Source organism: Rattus rattus, chromosome 4 (genome assembly GCF_011064425.1).
Source record: "Rattus rattus isolate New Zealand chromosome 4, Rrattus_CSIRO_v1, whole genome shotgun sequence".
NCBI lineage: Eukaryota > Metazoa > Chordata > Mammalia > Rodentia > Muridae > Rattus > Rattus rattus.
Window position 1 is genome coordinate 102719472 of NC_046157.1, and position 22114 is coordinate 102741585.

Sequence of the window (22114 nt, forward strand, 5' to 3'; positions counted from 1 at the left end):
TTGGGAATTGCTGGATATGGACTATAGCATCTATGTACAGCTCTATCAGTTTCCTCAATTGACCCTGTGGTCTAGGCTAGTTGCCTTAGTCTTTTAGGCTCTTTCCTGGTCAGAAAGAAGGCAAAAAATGAAATACCTCAGCCTTGGTTGTACCAGGCCAAATTGTCAACATCAGGGCTATCCAAGGTTGCCCATGGGTTGTCCTCTCCTTCTGGAGTACAAGAAGACATGTGCCTTTTTTTCCTCTTTGATTCAGAGACCAGAATGGTTTAAGGATCTCAATAATCTTGTCCTTCATTCTTGAATGGTAAAGTTACAGTAGCCCACCATTACACCTAGTTGGACTGTCTACCTTTTAGCTGTAAGAAATTGTTTTAAAAAGGATGAAGGTAGGCTGCAGAGAATAGCACCTCTGTAATTTACACTCAAGTAGAACATACTTTCTTTGCTTGAAGGAACAATTAAAATTGTTTTAAACTTATCTTTTAATTTTGAAAAAAAGGAATTCATTGTGTGTATGTGCTTGTGTGTGTACGTATGTGCATGTGTGTGTGTGTGTGTGTGTGTGGTGTGTGTGTGTAGGGTGTGCATACATGCAAGAACATTCCTGTAGAAGTCAGGCATCAGTCTTCCGATACCATCGTGGTGGCTGGTATTGGGGTTCAAACTCAAGTCATCAGGATGGCTGATAGGTTGACCTATCTCACCATTGAAATTTCTCAATTTTAAAGGGGAAAGGTAGTTGAGTAGCAAAATAAAAATTGAAGATTGAAGAAGAGTGGAATATATATTGGGGCAAAAAAATGTAAACCACCTAAGTAGTAATAACTATTTAGCAGTAGTTTCAACTTTATGCAGATTTAAAAAGTAACATGCAACTTTAACCGATGGTCTTAGGTGAAGAAAACTTCCTTAGTGATGCACTATACCTCCTCATCCTTCATAATTCCTGGATCTGTTTGAAAGTAATTATACCAAAATGCAAATTTCTGAGACCTTATCAGGTTATCTAGCATTTCTAGAAGAATTTTTTGAAAGTGGGAAAGCAGCCCTAAGCCCTGCTTAGGGGATGCGGGATTCATTTTAGACATTAAATAATCCAAACAAACAAACAAACAGACAAACAAAAAACAAAACAGGAGCTTTTTTTTCCTTCAAAGAGTACTTCAGCAGGCCTCTTGTCCTGAGCTTCCTATTAGCTTTATTTCTGGATAATGATAGATGCATAAGTGTCTCCTATAGTCACTTACTGAAAAATTAAACATAATGCATACCATTTAAACAATTTGATTTGACCTAATTATACATATATGAGGAATGGGAGACGCTTCAATACTGTCTCTATGTACAATGTTTCAACAGAATAATTGGCACACTGATCATTTTAAAAATCAAGACTTTGTGGAGAGAACAGTCCAATTCCTTTCTTCCAGTTATTTCTAAATCTGTCATGGTTGCCTATAGTCAACAAAGTGTGCAGTAATACGTAGTAACTGTTTCTCTATCTGCCTGTGACTCTATACTTGTCACATACTTCTAATTCTTACCTAAAGGTTAGTAATGCCTTTGGTCTCCGGAAATCATGGTTACCTTCTACACTAAAGCAGTGTTTGAAGTTGAGACCTTTAAGATCAATTCCCTCAGTTTACCTATGAGAAAATAGTAACTTTCCCCAGGGTCTATCTGAATTCATTTATATCACAAGGGGATTAGGAGGGAGCCCGCCTTCCAGATGCTTCTCTGTTTGGTTCCTTTAAAAACATATCCTGGGCCCATTATTCTCTATTTATCCATCTATGCCACACATTAAAAAAGTAGAAAGATTTTTCTTTTATTCTTTCTCCTTTCTCTTCTTTTCTTTTTTCTCCCTCCCTCCCTCTCTTCCTTTCTTCTTGTTTGCAAAAATGTCATCTTACTAAACAAAGTTCCGGTTTTCTAGACTTCATGAATTTCTCAAACTTGGAACAATGAGTCTCCCACAGTAAATGTGAGAATATTTAATTATTTTATAAAGACCAGGGTCATCCTTCCAACTCTGCTGGCCTTTCTAGAAAAACAAAACAAAACAAAACAAAACAAACCAATCATGTAAAGCACTGCATGGTTTTAGGTTGAATATTTATTTTGTACTCCAGGTTAGACCTCAGCAGCAAAGAAAACATACATGCCCCGTGAAGAGGTTCTATTTAAATTTGCACTGAAGGCAGTTGAAGGAAATTACTGAGTAACTAGAGAACTTCTGGAAATTTTTAAGATGTTCAAGAAAAATTATAACAAGTCACCTGGTATTGTCTAGACAAGAATTCTTCAATGATAAATGTGACAAAATGAACACTCTTTGGAAATAAGGCTCTCCTTTAACCTGGGCACTTTTTAACCTTGAGAAACCTCTCTTCTGTCCTTTACAGGCACGAATCTATTTTATCTGTAGCGATATATATGAGTCCAGTGGAAAGGCTTAGAATAAACATACTAAATATTTTCCCAGGAGAACACAACCCAACCATAACCTATCCAGATTGAGCAAGTCTCAATTCCATCCAGGGAAGGGTCTCCGCGGTTGGGAGTCACCGCACATCAACAGTGACTTACCACTCACATTAATAATGAGCATGGAGAATATCTGCAAAGCATCATGGCAGTGTCTTCTATCTTGTTAGGAGGCCCTTTTTCTGCCGGGTTAAACTCTGCTTGTTTTTATTTATTAGACCATTTGTTATGCCTCTGATAACACTGTACACATCATTCAAATGCTCTCCTCCCTAATAACATAAGGCTTTATTTATGAGCCTGTGCTTGGGAGAGCTCAGAGCAAGCATGGCTGTGTTAACCAAAATAAACCTGGGTCTCAGTCCTCCAGAACGAGGGGCTGTCAGGAAGTAAGTCATTCTGAGTAATAAGATCACTATGCAAATAGATGCAAATGATGTTCCCCATGCACTTTAATAAAGCTGGTGAGACAATAGAACACGGGGATGGATGTCGGTGGAATTATTAACTGAGGTCTTATTTCTCTTAAATATCTGAGAGGAAAGAAATAGATGGATTTCTCCCCCAAAATAGTCTCTAATTGAAGAGTATTTTTTTCCAAATGTAGCTGTAATTGAAATTTTATTTTGAAGCAAACTGAGATCTTATGCAAATGAAGTACTGAACCACGTTTTCCCAGCTGCCATGACATTCTAATTTCCTTATAAGGCCAGTGAAAAGTATTGTTAAGTACAAGGAAATGGGGAAGACAGATAAACTTTACAATGACCCATTCTAAAGTGAGGGTGGGCGTTTTGTTTTGTTTTTTACTTTTAATCTTCAGGCAAGTCATGATTAGCAACAAAAGAATAGTAGAGCTTTAATTGGACACCAAAATTGTCTTTGGTAGTTATTTTGAAATACATAATATGCTAATAACCTATTCATTAAATTGCTCTATTCTGTTTTACTTAAAAGGCCCTTTATGTTGCCAAAGCTAGCTTGACTGTTTCGTAGAATGAACTATAATCACATTTAAAAGAATTTACAGAGATTACAACAACTTCTGTCTTTTTAGCTTACCTCAAAGTAGGCAAAATTAGGTCTAAGTTTTTGTATAGGACTGCTCCAAGAACAAAAACAGATGATTCATCTAGTTCTAGAAAGAATAAAGTGAAAAGCTATTAGTAAAACCACACAAAAATACAACCATACAAAACTTTAATCCATTAATCTCCAGGTTAGTTCAGTACTTGATCCCCACGTAATGCCAGGTAGCAGAAATTCAGTCGTTCTTAACCATACCTAGGGTAAGTTAGCCATACCGCTCTGCCCTGGTGGTTTTAGACAAGCGTGTTTGTGATGATGTTACACAAGGGACAATCTTTCCCCTGACCAGGCTGAGATTAGAAACCTCCTTAGGTCCATATAAAGGATTTAAATTCCCAATGATGTGGGGGAAAGGACCATGTATCTTCAGTAGCATTATGTTAAGGATCACCAAACCGAGAATTAAGACCACAATCCCTCTTTTGAAGCTACTATTAGAAGGTACTTAACATTAGTAGAATTTAGCTTATTTCCAAATTAAAATCTGGAAACAAAAGTTGATGTTAAGGTGAGATAAACCAGCTAAACAACACAAACAACATAAACAAGATGAACAACAACAAAAAAAGGTGAGACATAAACACCAACAGGGACTTTGAATTGAAACTATGATCACATGTCGACATCTAAAGTTAAAGTGTAAGGCCATGCACTTTATTTAGGGATGGATATTAACGTAGAACTATGAGCATTCCAAACCCAGGTCAATAGTTTATGGTTGTATTTCCCCCACTGTAATAAATCCTTTCCTTAAGTCAGCCTTTTCATTTGAAGATCAAGGACAGGTTATCTACATTTACAGATTTAGGTTACAAACACGATTGTAAGGTATTTCAATATTATGTGATATAGGAAGAATCCTACTTCATGCTTTACTAGGTGACCTTGTCAGAAACGTTTGGTTCACAGCCCCTCACATTTCTCATTATTACCTTTTGATGACACGGGTGTGAAAATGCTTTTTGGAATCACAACTCGATCTTCTGAATTCCTTGCCCAATCTACCATTCCTTTCCGGCCTTTCATCGGGAAGTTGATGTCGGTTAGAACAGATGCAGCGGGAAGCTTCTGAATGCTAGCCACTATTTGAAAAAGGAAAAGTCCTGTCAGAGAATCTTGCCTTTAAATGTCCCTGAAATAAAAATCCATCACATAAGCGCTGCATATAGTCAAAGTTCAATTTGAAGGTAAATTTACATTTAGTAGAGCATTAAAACATACATATTTATTAGATAGCATTGTTCCCTAAACTGGGGATTCTTTCATTTACTATGAGATCTCTTTAGCTTTGATTAGGATTAGGTGATGTGACTATCCTGAGGGCACCAACAGAAACAGACACACTGCTTGGTCATGAGCCCTGTCCACTGCAACTGTTAGAAGCCCATGTTGCACTTTTGGTGTGCTGAAATATTTAAATATTTATTTTGTCTTTGGGATATGTTTTCTTTACATAATTATCAGCATAACTCTGTTATGATTTTTTAGATGGATCCCAGGAAGATATGGACAATAAAGGAAGACTATTTTTGAGAGAGAATGGCCAGAATCCAAGGAACATATATCGCAGTACCAATAATGATACCATAACCACAAAGACAACTTTATACACAGAAATATTAGATACATTAGTAGCAATGTAGCCTTAAGAATTTTACCCAAAATTGCAAGAAATGCAATAAACAAACAAACAAATGAATGGCACACACGCACACACATATATATGTGTGTGTGTGTGTGTATATATGTATTGGAATATATATATATATATATATATATATATATATATGAAGCTATGCTTTCACTACTAGAAATACATGTTTACAAATAATTTTAATTTATTTACTTTTATTTTATGTGTTTGAGTGTTGTGCCTGCCTGGTATGTCTGTGTACCATGTGTGTACCGTGCCTGTAGAGTCCCACAGAGGGTACTGGATGCCCAAGGATTGGAGTTATAGATAGTTGTCCTAACCTTTCATATGGTTGTTGATAATTGAACCAATGCCTTGTGGAAGAGCAACAGCAGGCAGTGGAGACCTCTGAGCTATCTCCAGCCCCCTAGGCATGCACATTTCATTCCATACTGAACGGAACATAAATGATATGTCTTTAGAGGTCTATGAAATAATAGTATGTAATACTACCTGTATCTGTATTTACAATAATGTATATAATAACAGTTAAGATGATAAATATTTAAGTAATTACAAAGGATATATATGTTAGAATTAAGAAATATAGTTTGTACAAGTTTTCCTAGGCTGTGCACGTTCTGCAGTAATGCTTCAAGTGGACAGATAGGGGGAAATGGTAAAAAGCCCTCACAATAGAAAGGCCAACATGAAAAACCATTAGGCTTTTCGTAAGTGGATTTTCCTCTAAAGGAACTTGTAATTTAAAACAAGAGAGGACGAAATTAAGATTTTTAACAATATTAGTTGTATAAATATATTACTGCACCCCTGGCTTGGTTTCAAATTAAATTGGTTATGTATTATGGCAGTGCACCAGTGAAATTATGCTTTATGAAAGCTCTTTGTGGCTATTATACACATCCATTATCAGCGCAGGATGGAATTTCATTTGGCCTGCAATTTGACATATTAAAGCTTAAAAAGGATCCACTAACTAAATGTTGAAGAAAAAAAAAGGTACTGGATAAGACATAAATTGGTTACGGATGTTAAATGCCATTTTTTAAAGAACTACTGTAATTATTTTAGTTTCTTTAGATTTTTTTTTAAAGCCAGTGTGCTCTTTCTTTCCATAAATAATCCCATTCAAATGTGCTCAAGGACACAAAATTGGCTGTGTCTAGAAAAACAGTCAACACACCGGTAACCATCCATCCTTAATTTCTGAGTTACAAGGTGCAAAATTACATTTAATGTCTTTGACCCAAACTTCAATTGGCTTGAAATTTAGAGACCACATATTTCACTAGTCTGTTGTGAAAGCTGAGTAGAAGAGAAGAATGTCTTTCTCATATTATTTTCTACTACTAAAAAAACTGAACATGAAGTAAATGTCTGGGCCCTGAAGTCTAATTATGTGTTTATTTTTATAAACATTGACCAGAAACCAAAAATAAACACAAAATAAATTTTAATGGAGGATATTTTTATCTACCAGAGGTCATATTACCCTGGGTAAATGTTAGCTTAATGGCATATTCATGAATATGTAATTTCATTTTGTGATACTGCAATTCACTTTGCACCGCAAAACTCAGTCTTTCATTAGAGATACATTAATGGTTAAACTGTGAATATATAGAATAAATCGTTAGTGCTTAAACTATGACTAGACAGAATAGATTGTACTTGTTATTACAGTATAGACCAAAAGAATATAAAAGGAAGTCAAATCACTAATTGGTACCCAAGTCAAATCCCATATTCTTCAGTATGAGCATACAGAAAACAAATTACTTATTCTTAGGAGTCATTACTTATACTTGGAATTCCAATTTACACACATTTGTATGCGTGCGTGCCTGTGTGTGTGTGTGTGTGTGTGTGTGTGTGTGTGCGTGTGTGTGTTTGTGTTTATTCAAATTGCTCATTTTTGTTTAAATGGTACCCCATCTTTTAATGTATGTATACAACCAAACTGAACTAATCATTATGTGCAATAAATCACAATGCTTAATTAGTTCTCAAAGCAATGTTTTTCTTAAAATACAATGAGATTTTCACTAAAACCATTATACAAGATGACATTTCAATAGAGTGATGGGGTTTAATTTTTAGCTTCTGAATTATCAATGTGTTTGATATTAATGTGTTCTGAATACCAAAGTGCTTTAAATACAAATTTACCCCCAATCTACTGAGGTATGTGTTTAAGGCTGACATTTTGGTTCCTCATAAACCCTGAATGGTTATTGAGAAATATACTATCACATAGCAAAAATAACTCAGAAGTTTATTTTTTTCCTATTTTGAAGTTCTTGTGTATGACATCTGGATCAATGCAGTTCCCAACCCCTTCCCTTTTTCATTGAGTTAACTGTTCAAATCTGTTATATAAATTGGGAACTACTTAATCTTTAAGACAATGGGATAAGCTACTAAGTAGGTAAGGTCCAAAAAATGAATTCCTTAAACTACAACTTAGTAGATATGTGGGTTTTACTGATAAAGGCAAAATCAAAGCAATACATGTATAGTTATACTGCATCTCTGTAATAACTGGTTAATTAAAGGCAGTCATAGAAGCACATAGAAGGTAGAAAAGTTTTTCTTAAAAAATATCCTTTTACAGATTACGGTTCTTAGATGAAAGTTGATAGGATATTGTGTCTCTGGATAAATAGGAACATCTTCAAAGATCTAAGAATTGCCCCGAATTGAATGTACTGTGTTTTCGCTGTAAACCTAGATTTGATTTCTTATGCAGTAAAACAAGTGACTCATCATGGTAAACTTTGGAGTGAAGCCACCAGACTGGGTTTATCATCATGCCTGTTATTTGCCAAGCTCTAAAATGATCATAGTCCAATGTAAATACTTTTTCTCCATTTATAACTATTTTATAGCATTGAATTTATTGTTTCTAGATTTTATATATATATGCTTACAACATATTTTAACCATATCTATCTCCATTCCCTTCTTCCAAGCCTTCCCAGCACCCATCAACATATCCCGCATCCCCCACCAAAACCTTGTATCCAGTTTTCATTATCCTTCTAAGAATTTTGTTATGCAGAAATTCAAGGAAACTTTTGTGGATGAGTCTAAAGCAAGAAGTCTGAGCTTTTTTTATTTTTATTTTTTTTCTTATCTCACAATCTTGTTCTTTAATTAAAACAAGACTGACTTTGCAGGGAGATCATAAGGTTTTTACCCCATACCATTGTGGAAGTTAAGGGAATGAATGAAGACTGTGTTTTTCATCACCACAGTGAGTCAGCTCCACATACAAACTGCATACAGTAAATTTGATATGTCATCTGAATTAAAGGCAGAAATGGAAAGCACAAGCAAAGAAAAGCCTGGAGAGCAAAGGGATATGGATGAAGGGAGCAAAGGTGAGCAAAACAGCCCAACTAATTCTAGCAAAGAACATAGCCATGTACAAGCCTGTTTTAATTATCCCTGGATGCCATTTTTGCCTGGACTCAGGTCCCGGGTGTTTCTGTTTACAGTTTGTGTAAATATGAGGAGAATTCCCTATCCATCTCAAAAATCTCAGTTTGAAAATAATTTTCAGTGTCTGGGGATGTAGTTGTTTTCATAGCATATAAAAGGCCCTGGATTGGGGTTGTGGATTTAGCTCAGTGGTAGAGCACTTGCCTAGCAAGCGCAAGGCCCTGGGTTTGGTCCCCAGCTCTGAAAAAAAAAGGCCCTAGATCTAGTTACTAGGAACATATAAACTTGCCATGGTGGCATTTCCTTTTAAATCTAGCAGTACGTAGGCGGACGCATTTGGATCAGAAATTCAAAATCATCGTGAACTACTGTCTATCAAGTCAGTGATTAACTCGAGCAACAGGAGACCCCATCTGAAGAGAAACAATACAAAGAACAAGAATAGCAACAACTGGAACAACAAGCAAAAGCTATAATAAATACAAAGAGAGAAATTCCCCATGCGTTCAATAAGGTATGTGATTGAGTACATGGCTACCTTCTCTGTGTTTAATATCATCTTCTGTAACATGGGCCTAACACTAACTCCCTTACTCGGCTAAGAGGGAACTGAGTATCCATCAATAGTCTAGTCAGAACTATACCAGAGCTCAGGTGCTTCAATGGAAGTAAATGTTGGCTATTACTCTTGGAGATAATGTTCATGTAATCTTGTCCAGAAAGCTACCTCGGGTGGGTCATGCATCATAATAAAGTATTTAAGGCTTACACCACACTGCCTTTGGATTTCTTTGAGTGACCCCAGGCAAGAGATTGCCTCTTGAGTGGTTTCTGCTAAGTGCAGTCATTTACCCGGAGGCAGGAGCCACATTGCAAAAAGCAGAGCTTAAAGTGTGGATGCTGAAATGTAGCATCCAGTGAGGTGAGCGGGAGCTCTGTGTATTCTGTCCTGTTTATTTGACCCTTAAGCTTTCTTTCTCCATTGTTTTCTTCCATTCTTCCTCCCTCTCCTTCTCTTTTCTGGCCGACTCTACCAGAAAGAATGAACTTTTCTTTTTGATGTTTAGGGGAAATATAGATGATCATTCAGGTTAAAAACATACTGCTTCCATAAATAGAGAATAAAAGTATCATGAACAACAAATTCAGAGCAGCTAAGACCACAGGCACCAAAGAGCCCTTCAGAAGCACTACTTTTTAGTATCATCCCAAGTGCTCAGTGCAATGAGTCACATTCTGGACCACTCAGTGTAAAGGATCTGAAGAAACTCCCAAGCAAGGGACCCTTGCAGCCACTAACAAATGTGTAAGGGTATACAGAAGTGTTTAAAGGCTGTCTTTAAAAAAACGGTCTTGTCTGTTGTGCTTTTTGTGTTGATGTTTCAGACATATCTCAAGTTCACATCATTTTTCATGTTCTTTCAAAAGAAACAAATGGCTAGCATCAATATTAGAAAACTATCTAGCCATCTAAATGGAAGTACTTGTGGAAAATATCACTTAAGATTTTTAGGTGGTTATCTGCATAGCATCTCTAAGAAGAGATTGGGGGCTGGGGAATACGATGTCATGTTTGGGATTGCTAGGACATACCTATTGGTAGTTTTCACTGTATTCCTAGAAAGGAGACCCACAGAGTGGGACTTCTGAAAATTTTGGAGTACTTAGCAGTGCAAAATCCTGTAGTTTAGATTTATATAGCAATGGCGGATCCTCAGTAAAACACTGAGAAAGCCTCAGAAGAAAGGAAAGATAGTTCTTTCTCTGGCCTTACTGGACAATTGTTAGGAGCCTGACACTTTGTATTCACTCGTTAATCCATTCACCAAGTATTTTGTCAAACATCTCTTCTGTGCAAGACACTGCTTTTAACATGACTCTTAGCCAGGAACCTTAGAAGTGATGTCTCATTTACGATAAAATCCTCTCTGGAGGCATTATTGGGGATCTCTTCATTGCTATTATCAGGGCCTTTGTTTTGCAAACGAGGGATCGCATTATGTTTGCTCAACTTCTCCAAGGTTGTAAGTCTGTGGAGGATTCAAATCCCAGCCTGTCTACTCAGACTTGTGTCGCCTGGTGCAGTTTGATTTTATCTAGCAAATCAACAACAAATGTACTTCACTTCGTTGTGCTTTATTCTTTTTCACTGAGAAATAAAGACAGATTCAAGAATTCGGTCTGAGGCAATGAAACACTCATATGCCCATCAAATCAAAAGTAGATGTATTGAAGAACAATGGTTTTAAGAATACCATGTGTACTTTTTTTTTTTTTTTTGCATGCACAGTGTTTACCTTCCAACATCTCCATGAAAAAAATCCCTTAAAATTCTGTCACAGTGGTGTATAGGAAAATTCAGATATTTCCATAGATAAACCTTTAATTATTCACACCACCCATACTCTGCTTTGGTGACCGACCATCATGGGCTTCATTCCCAACGGTGGTGATTAGAATGTCGAGGGTCATAGAGAAAGGAAGAGATGGCTGGCGTGTGATGCTTATCTGCATCTTCTCTGTAAATAGCAGCAGTGAGCAGGGCAGCCTTAGGACCAGTGAGTCTCATCCCTTCCATTACCACCACCACCACCATTACAGAGTTTAAGATGCCCAAGTCCTAGTGGAACAATATACAAATTTAGATGAGAAACCTCCTTGCTCAAGTCTTCAATTTCCCTTGTTAGGAAAAAAAAAGACCCCGTGTCAGTCAAATGTAGACAAACTTGATCGGGCCTTAAAAACAAGTAACGATGTAGAACTTTTCTTGTTCCTTCTTCAGCTTCTAAGTAAATATTAAGTGTTGTATTCAACCTGTATGATTAACTATTTTGCATATCCCTTTCCTGTGTCAAAAAGGAAACTCTTCCAAATCATTTCTATGTTATTAGCTTCACATTCTAGCTTTTTTTTTTTTCATTTTCCATTACCCATTTCAAATGAGGGATCTGACAATAGAACACATCTCCATTTTGTGTGTTTGGGGTTTTTTTTTTTTTGTTGTTGTTGTTTTGTTTTGTTTAGATGTAGGTGCTCTTGGGAAAACTCCTTTAATTTCCTAGCATATCACTCTCATTTTTTCAGCATTGAGATTGTTAGTCCATGAGGGTCAGTCCAAGGCCATTCATGTGAATCTTGTACTAATAGGAATGTCTTCACTAGAAATAGGTAAATTAGGGCCTGCAACACATGTGTCCCGTTTGCTTCATTTTGTGTCATTTAAAAACTAAAAATGTTTCTCATATTTTTTAAACAATTGGAAAAATCAAGTATAATTCTTCCGGGGATTATTAAATGTGAAAATTAAATAAAATTAAAATGTCAATGGCTGTAAATAAAGTTTTATTGGAACTCAGCAGCACCTAGGATTTTCTTTTTTTTTTTTAAGATTTTATTTTATGCATAAGAGTACACTGTAGCTGTCTTCAGACACACCAGAAGGGGGCATCGGATCCCATTACAGATGGTTGTGAGCCACCATGTGGTTGCTGGGAGTTGAACTCAGGACCTCTGGAAGAGCAGTCAGTGCTCTTAACCACTGAGCCATCTCTCCAGCCCCACCTAGGATTTTCATATGTTCATTTATTACTTTCAGGGCATGATGGCAGAATTGTGTAGCTGCAACAGAGATGGTGACCCTAAAATGTTTGTTAGCTAGACATTTAGAAGAAATGACTTAACCACATTAATCTAGACAAATTTGGGGGACATTCTGTTTTGGAATGTTTTTTTAACAAGTAGAATAAAAAATCATTTTTAGTGATAATTTTTTTTTCTTTTTTTCGGAGCTGGGGACCGAACCCAGGGCCTTGCGCTTGCTAGGCAAGTGCTCTACTGCTGAGCTAAATCCCCAACCCCTTTAGTGATAATTTTAATGATAACTTACTGCACTGTGTATTGCAAATCCTTTCTGACTATGGTGTTTTTTCCATATTATACATAACACAGTGGAGAGGATGCCCAATGATTATAACCAATTTCCTTTCCATTTCAAAAGAGTATGTCTATGTCCTTTTAGAAATATTCATATATTCAGATAGAAATATTACAGATATTCATTTTCTTTATGCAAATGGTTAAGAATTTTAATACTATCTAATGCAAAGTAAGATATGAGATGGAAAGTTATTTTTGCATGTATGCCTAATTAGTAAAAACAAATTAATTTATAATATACTTTAGGTTAAAGTCTCATTCCTACCAGTGAAATTTCTATAGAAATTCTAATTAACCAAGTATACAACAATAAGGGGCCTGAAAATGGCAGCATTGATATTTTCTCACACACTCTCTTATAAATTTGAAGCTAAAGGTTGCCTAAATCCCATCAGAAAACAAGGCCAGAATCTCTGAGGAGTTAGGGCTCCCCAGATAGTGATTCACACATCCCCAGAAGAGCAATAACCATGAGGAGTACTCTACCTTGATAGGAGTAAAGACATCATTACTGACAAACATTCATTTGAGAATACATCCATCCAATAAGCATCCTTTAAATTCCAGAGTATTCCAACTTTTACTGAAATCTGGGGACTAAATGGAAAATATGAAATGCTTGTCCTTACCTTAAAGTGCCGAAATCTAGGTCAAGGAATGCACTCAACCATCAAGGGAAAATGACAGTTCATAGCATTCTAGATTGCGATTCCTGCCATCATGAGTTAAATGGAGCATGTGGTGGACAACAGGAAGTAGATCAAGACAATCCACTCTGAACAGGTCTGAGGTGGATTTAACAGATAGGTGTGAATGGAGGAGGAGGAGAAAGAGAGAGAGGAGGAGAGACAGGAGGAAGAGGAGCAGAAGGCAGGACCCATTGCTTATGTTGGTCCAGAGATTACTAGAGGCCAATAATATTCCAAAGGCGTCAGAACAGTACAGAGAAAAGAGGAAGAAAGAAGAAGGGGCATGCTGAACAGAGAAATGGTAAGACATAAAGTCACTTATTATATTAGTGGTAATAATATTTATTGCTATTCTGTTAATACTAATAGTGTTACTATATTCAGGTGGCAGAGTACTTAGGTAGGACACAAGGCTGAATATGATCTTGCAAGTTCCAAAGCCTGGTCTAGAAATTGATTACATTTAGAATATAGAAATATAAATTGGATGCCTTCAAGTTAGAACTAAAGGTTGACATATAGATAGGAATAAATTTTCCAGCATGGAGAATGTCGGAAAATCCAACAGCTTGGGGAACTCTTTCATTCAGCAAATACTAACTGAGCTCCAATTCTATGCAAGGTACAGTTATTGTTTCTGGGGATATATCTATGAGCAACAGTGAATTTACTGACCTTGAAACACTGGCATGCAATTTGCAGAGAAACCATATGAGCATTATGAGAAATTATTTACAATATAAATTTATTTTTCATAGAGAAAAAAATTAATTATCGTCTATGGTCATACCATCTAGAAGACCCCTGACCTCACCCTGTCTCTGAAACTAAGGAAGGCAGGGCCTTCTTAGCACATGGATAGGAGAAAAAAAATTGTAGGTTTCAAAAGATCCCAAATTCTTTCAACTAAAGAAGGGACCTTAATAACCAGGGACACTAAGATGTTTATAAATTCCGCAGATGATAGGGCTGTTTGATATATGTCTGAAACAAACAATAGAAGTTGGCAGACAAAGGCTTAGGTATTGTTAGGTTAAGTCAGAAAATACTATTTCCTAAAATACTACAAGGGAGCTGCAATTTGACTCGTGACATAAAAAGTGGAGTCCTCCTTCACATACGACTTGTCACTGAAATCCCTGTGGGTGTTTCACACCCCGCAAGGCCATGTGCCATCTGCCCCATCTAAAACACACAGCACATTGTTTTGATGATTATGCTATCTGCCTGGAAGTATAACATTGTTTTCCTCATTGTAAAATGGATGCCAAGTGTGATATTTAGATTTTTAAAAACATATACTGGGCAGCAAATTTTAGTGTCAATTTTAAAGTTTTTAAGGGGAAGAGACTACGGCCAGAGGGGCCGGAATAATGTCACCACAGTTACATAGCCAGTCAGTAGGAAAACCCATAATTGTCCCTCTTTGTGAATGACAAAATAAAGGCCCTATTACTCTCCAGCTGTCAAATACATGTAGCATGTATCATGGCAGTAACCGAGCAGGGAAGTTATTTTATTTTAGTTTATTCCGAGAGTAGCATCAGAGGTCTTTAGTGATGAAGTGACTTATGTTAGTCACAGAATGTGATTAGCCATATGTCAAGATTGAAAGCCAGCACAATTTATCTCATTATTATATATTTTGCATTGGACATGGTCTCGTTGTGTAGCTTAGGATGGCATTGAATGCCTTGTCATCTTGGCTCAAAGTCTGGAGTTCTGAGACTACAGGAGTGTAATTTTTATACCTGGCTGGCATTTTTGGAAAGATACAGAATAGCATCTCTGCCCCCTCCCCCCTCCCTTCCCCTCCCCAGGAAAGAAGACTGTTGGTTTCTAATCTGAGTCTGGTTTTTGGTTTGCAAATTTAGATAAAAGCCTCATGCTCAGTGAAGGGTATTTTGGTGAAGAGGCTGAAGTCAGCACAGGTTTCTTGGTGTAACCAAATAAAGCAAGAAAGCATTTTGAAAGCAGGAGACACATGAAAATAGGGGGGAAAAAAGACATGAGCTGTTATGAGCGACTGGTTGCCTCTGTTCGTTACATGGTTATTATTATAAAGCCAGACTGCTATTGTCATAGAGATGAGCAATTATTTCCATAGAAACAGCTGAAACAGGATTAGCTTTCATGGTGGCACATAAGGTAGCATCCTTTTAGTTGAAGAACAAAATTGTGATGAAGGATACAGTATGTCACTTTAAATAATTCTAAATCCTTACACTATCAGATGAACCAGTAGAGACCAGACCAGTATAAAATTTTAAGTCTTGCTCTCAGAAGGCTTTAGACTTTATCTGTTCATTTATACTCACAAGTGTGAATCTACCAGATTTTAATAGAATTAATCTTAAACAAAAGGAAAGGACTCACCACAGAAAAGGCTATGATTCAGGTTACGTTTTAGATAGAAGTTCTCCGTGGAAACCAAAAGCCGTCCCATATCCCAGATGGCCCTTCTGCTCACCCTCCTGTCAGAAAGAGTTTCCCTGGCTGCAGGCCTTGGAAGATCTCCTTAACTGAGATTCAAGGCTAATCCCTCTCGCAAGGACCCCGCTTCCCAGCTCTGAGATGCTAAGAGTTCCTCTGTAGCTTCACTGTGGATAGTACAGACAATCAAATTGAAGACTTCTATGGCTAGGTGTATATGTCAATGTACAGGAAAATCAAGAATTCTCCCAGGGTCTATCAGAAGATTTAATATTGGGGTCATTATTCTCTGTAAAAAGATAACCACACAGAACCCCTAACTATGGACTTCGGCATCTCTGTTCCATTAATTCACTCCTCCTACAGGCTGCAAGTTTGTGTTTCCTCATGGGCCTGCATGCCTTTGGTAAACATAAAAGTCTCTTTTTTGTTTTCCCACTGTTTTTTCTCAAAGCTCTTAAAAATTTTTTTTAATGCATTCTCTACTGCTAATATTGTAAAGTGGGGTTTTTGTGTCCTTGCATTTTGGAGATCAAGATATTTGCCTCACTGTGGATAACTGCATAACAAAAATATTCAATGGTGAACAGACAAAAACCTAACGTCAGGCCCCAAAGCTTCATAATGACTAGTCTAACAATTTTATGAGATATATAGATTTTGATTCTGGCTAATTTTAGTGTGATGATTGTTGTTAATGCAAAGTTTTGTTAAAAAAATTATGTTTATAAAATAAAACAATTAAAGACTAAACAAATACAAAATAAATACTATGTGGTAGAGACAGAGAGTTGTTACTATAGCAACACATCCTCTGCAGTAGTCAAGATTGAAGGAGGAACAAGTTCATAACAGTCCTTGGCTAAGATGTGTTATAAAACATTGATAACAAGGAAAATCCACATCCATATTAAAGGTATGAATAACTGGGCAGAAAAACAGTTTAGACATCTTAATGAAACAAGTATTTATGAAGACGTTTGCTACAAAAGAAAGCACATGGTCCGGAATAATTTAACAAGGATGAGCAAAACCAGGACATATGCCTCAGTTACCCGAGGGTCATATTTTTCAAAATGATAATTTGCCAGAAATTCTTAATATAGCAGAAGTAGGTTCAAGGGTTATGGGCTGGACAAAAGAAAGAAACAAATCTTTAACTTTTAATTACTGAGATGCAAAGGGAAAAGCCATTTAGTCTGAAGGCAAACCACTGACCTAGGACAAACCATGTTGAGTCCTCCACACACCTACAACAAGGCAGTCAACACAAACAGCTTCATAAGCTCCTGGGCACCATTTGCTTGGGAACTTCTCTAGAGTATGAGTGGAACGTTCGTTAGGAAAGTGCAAGGAATGAGGAGGAAATGAACAGAAATGTTTCCTATCCATTGTACTCAAATGAGAAAAACTTCTGAAAACATATTTTTGGAATACTTGTCTCTATTGGATGTTTTGTAATTGTCATTAAAATGTGTACTCAAATGACAAGCACTTGAGGTACCTCAAAGAAGACATTCCAAAACTTTCCATTATTTCTTGGTGGCAAGGCAAATGAGGAAATAGTAAAAACAATATTAAATAGTAATTTAGGAATGACTACATAAGAGTCACAGCAGAGCATTCAGATTAGAAGTTGGAATATCAGGAATGTAGAAAAGCTTAGGAGATTCAGATTAAGACAAGATAGAATGGTTACTCAGGCGCTTTAAAGATTTTCAGGGAGTAAAATATTATTGAATAATAAGTTGATGAATAATTGTGTTCTTGGTCATAAGTATATAAAACAGATTATATAAGCATAGATGTTTATGTAACTAACTTTTCGCCCCAGTTTACTTGCAAGAGATTAGAAGCCTACCTGGAATTGAACATGATAACTTGATTCATGTTTTCTATGTTAAGTTCTAACCATGACAATAGCCCTGTGAGAGATAATATTTTTAAGCTGGAGGGGTAAAGTGCTTTCAAAAATGTCTCTTAATTACACAGCAAACTTTGACATGTTTTTAATTTTAAAATATTTTTAAATAAAAATGTTCTTACAGAGTAGAAAGTATAGCACAAATGACCAGGTCCTAGTTGAGCACCGTTGACTTTTAGGAGTTCTTCTGTTATTGAGAATCCATGACATAGTTATAAGAAGATACACCAACATTTAGGATAAAATATAGCTTATTCAGTTTCAAAAATCATTGGGAAAACATGCTTATTTCATTATTTAACTGGCCATTTAATCTGAGGCAGTTTTGTAATATTATTTTAATGATTATATTCACTCTGCCTCTTGTGTCAGGATTCAGAAGATGGAATGGAGGTAGAATAGTGTTGGTTTCCATGTTCAAATTGATCAGTCTCCCTGAGAACAAAAATGAAAGTAACATAGACAGTAAGAGTCAAGATTCCTGTGTAAATGAGGAACATCTTCCATCTGTCTATAGGTTGTGGTCTGTGGTCTGTCTGTGTTGCTTGTCTGTCGTGTGTGTCTGATCTGTCTGTGTTTGATGTCTGTCTGTTGTACCTGTCCCTAACAAAGGGATTTGGACTGTAGTTATTGAACAGTTTAAAACATGGTATAAGAAAAGAACAAAGAATTGTTCGCAGGAAAGTATAACAGTGTTTTCTAAGGAGAGAAGTGGCTTTTCTGACCCACTGATCCAGAACTACACTCAACACTCCACATGTGGCTTCTAATATGTATGAAATATTTATGTTTTCAGGTTACTTGCATATGTCAGTTTTTAGTAAATGGTTAACACAATACACACACACATGCACACATGCATACACACATATACACACATGCACACATATGCACACATGCACACACATATACACACATATGCACACACATAGACATGTATGCACACACACAGATATACACATGCACATACACACATATGTACACACATACACACATATGCACAATACACACATATGCACAATACACACATATGCACATACATACACACATATACACATGCACACATACACATGCATGCATGTACAAATGCACACACATACACACATATGTGCACACACACATGCTCTCTCTCTCTCACACACACACACACATACACACACACTGACACAATCACACACGTTTTGAACTTCTAACTGTAGAGACATTCAAGTAGTTACACAATAGACTTTTGATGTAAACTATCTTAGAGCAGCTACAAAGAAATGTCCTTGAAGCTTTCTTTTGTGTTTCTCACAAAAATCTTGACAATCTTGAGTACCTAGGCTCCTGAAGTGTTCCTGTATCAGATCCACAGTAGCGGAAATGCATCACCATGCCAATCAGAATTTCCTCTTTTGTTCACAGCTCATCTATACTGTAGTAAAATCTGCCAGACCAACTACCAAGATAACTTCATACCATTTCCAGTGTCATCTATCCAAATCCCCTATATTTTCTCACTATTCTCAGCTGCATCCTCTCACAACCCATACAGCCTATTTGTAGTCATAATAAATCCACTAAAAGACAGGTCCAATCATGATGTTTTCTGCTCAAATCTGCAACAATTTTCACTTATTTTTAAACCCAGTCAAATGTGTTCCCAATCTCTCTTTGCCTCTTTGACTTCATGGTCATGCATAGCCACTTCCACATTCTTAGAGTTCTCCCCTTACTCCAGTGGACACTTGGACACACCATGGTCTTTACGTACTACTTTTGTTCTATTAGAAACATTCTGCCTACACATGCCACTGCACCTCTGATGCTCCCTGAGTCTTCATGCCATTTGGAGTATCACTGGTCAGAGGCCTTTACTGACCTTTCATCATTACATGGGATCCCTGTCTTCACTCTGTATTTCAAAACCCAGTAGATTGCTTTATTTTTCCTCCTAGCAATTATAATCATTGGGCACATTGGATGATATTTGGTTGACATGTGTCTCATTAATATGAAACGTGAAGTTCACAATTCCACAAGAGCAAGAGCTTTGTCGAATTCACTCACTGACAAAGCCTGAGAACCAAGAACAGAACATGACATGTAGTAAATGAGAGACTGATACCGTATAAAGTGAATTAAACATGTGAATCATTAGTAGCCTACTGCACTGGCCTTGGGAAACACTTTAAATTGGGGTTCTGATCTAGGTGAACTAGAACCCCTCTATAATCCCTTGGTTGTTTTGCTTATAAACCCAGAGAATTTGAAAAAAAAACTTTTGCATTAACCTATCCATTGTTTCTACCCCTAGACATTTGGAATAAGTGGATCAGTTCATATTCTATAATAATTCCTATTTTTTCAAAAAGAAATACTCAAAGAATTCGGTGTTGGTGTTGATATCATTCAGTGTCTTAGTTTCAGAAGACTTTAAGTATTTTCTCAATAGCAGCTGTATGAAAGTACCATAGAAAGAAACTAGTAATTTCATTTTTTTCTTTCTAACTTATGGAAAATTACTCACTTATTCTATGTGTCTAGCAAGACTGGAAGAGGACTAGGAGGTGGGGGAGGTGGGGGAGAACCTTACTTGTTTACTCCCCAACCTCTGTCTAGCTAAATGAACTGACTTCAGTAATACAAGATATGCAAATGTCTCTATTTTGGGGCTTTAGCGTCATTATGTGACTTGTTTTTAAGAAAGGAAGCTGAGCAAGTGAAGGAGATGTGTGAAGCACAAAGCTAGATAGTAAGAGGGGAATTCAGCTTAGAAGGAGAAGCCAGGCCTTGCTCACAGCCTGCAGCTGGTTCTCCTCAAATGAGAACCAAGATATTACACTAAAGTGGTTATCAGATTTTACTGTAAATATTAGAAATGGCAGATTTTATGTTGATAAAAAGACATTGTGGAGGGGGGAAAGGATGTTAAATTGTATGTCTTTATTCAGATTCAATTTCAGAAAGTATCGAGTATGATTGTTCATTCTCAAAAGCATACCAGTCCATATTTCTAAATCAAAAATAAGCCACGATACTTAACTTCACAAAGAGAAATACATATGTATTTTTTTACTTTAGTGTATCTGAGACACTCGCATTACTGGTGTCCTGGGGAAGAAATGGATTATAATTTCAAGAATCATGTATTTCATGAACAAGACTTGAAATTTCTTACAGATGAGAATCCTAACATTCAGTATCTGAAGATCTTGTGGGGCTTAAAACCATCCCATTTGTCTGGTTGTCAACATCGAGCACTTCCTAAGAACAGTTGTGGAAGAGTCGTATGTGGGCGTATACATCTGTGCAAAGCCAATAATGCAGACAACTGGATCAAATCTTAAGGATCTGACCACAGAAGCCCCACCCCCACCCCCCAACCCCAGCATGGAGACTTATGCCCTGTTCACTGTGTCTGTACTGTTCCTTAGAATTTTCAAGTCATACCATCAATAATTACATACTTAAAAAAAACCCTGTAACACACCAAACTTATTAGAGGTAGATATGAATAGACACACAACTGGTGAAATGTTCTCCGTGGTGGTCATTAATTGACCCAAACTCATTTTACATATCTAGGTAACGCTTGTACAAACTAACTCTAACCACTCATTCGCTGACCCCTCTCCTGATTATTTTCAGAGTTGGTGGCTCCTTGTTTTCTCTTCTTTTTCTATCACAAGGCTGTCTTGATCACTGAAAACACAAACACAGCTCCAATCCCATCTCTCTGCAGTGGATCGCCACCTATATTTATTGATTTCGTCTTCTGTGCTAAAATCCAAGGTCTCATTCTTGGTTGTCACTTGGGCATGGGCATTTCCTAAATATCAATATGTGTGTGAGAGAGAGAGAGTTTCCAATGCTTTCAGAATAACCAGTAGTTTCCATTTCTCCCGGTACTCTCACCGACCCATCAGTTATGAAATCCAATCAATTCGAACCTCAGAGAGGATTTCACATTCAGCCCCACGTTTGGTTTTGATTCATACTTTTACTAATTCCGTTCTTCATTATGTCACACACTGATTGCAGTTAAGAGCCCTTTATCTCCATTCACACTAATTATGTTTGCAGTCTTTCCCAGTAGCTGGAGCTCTATTTTCTGCTCTAAGCGCCTCCCTACCAGAGTAGGATTCTTACCAAGACAAGCTTCAGTGATTCTAAATTGTTCTTAGAATTCAGAAACTTGTCTCATGCTGGTTCTCATCTTCTCTCTTTACTTCCATAAATAGGGATGTTGTATTTCTTTTTAAAATTAAAACAAAGTGCTTATATTCTGAACACAATCTCAACCTAGACATCGATCTGTCCTAGTTTTCTTTGTGCTGTTGTGATAAGATATCCTGATCTAAAGCAATTTAGGAAACACATGGTTTATTCCAGTTTATGGTCTACAATTGAGGGAAGTCAGGATAGGAGCCTGTGTGGGTCTTGAAGGCATATTTACTTGATGTTCCACAAAGC

The 22114-nt window shown here is 36.8% G+C and overlaps 1 protein-coding gene across 1 annotated transcript in view; it reads right to left on the minus strand.

Moving 5' to 3' along the window:
• The window catches only part of Adgrb3 (adhesion G protein-coupled receptor B3), a 718298-nt gene that overhangs the window by 346148 nt on the left and 350036 nt on the right, over nt 1-22114 (minus strand). The window contains exons 13-14 of the mRNA XM_032900877.1: nt 4512-4661; nt 3553-3628 (exon numbers count right to left, since the gene is read on the minus strand). Of these exons, the coding sequence (XP_032756768.1) occupies nt 3553-3628; nt 4512-4661 (226 nt within the window). The remainder of the gene's footprint in view (nt 1-3552; nt 3629-4511; nt 4662-22114) is intronic.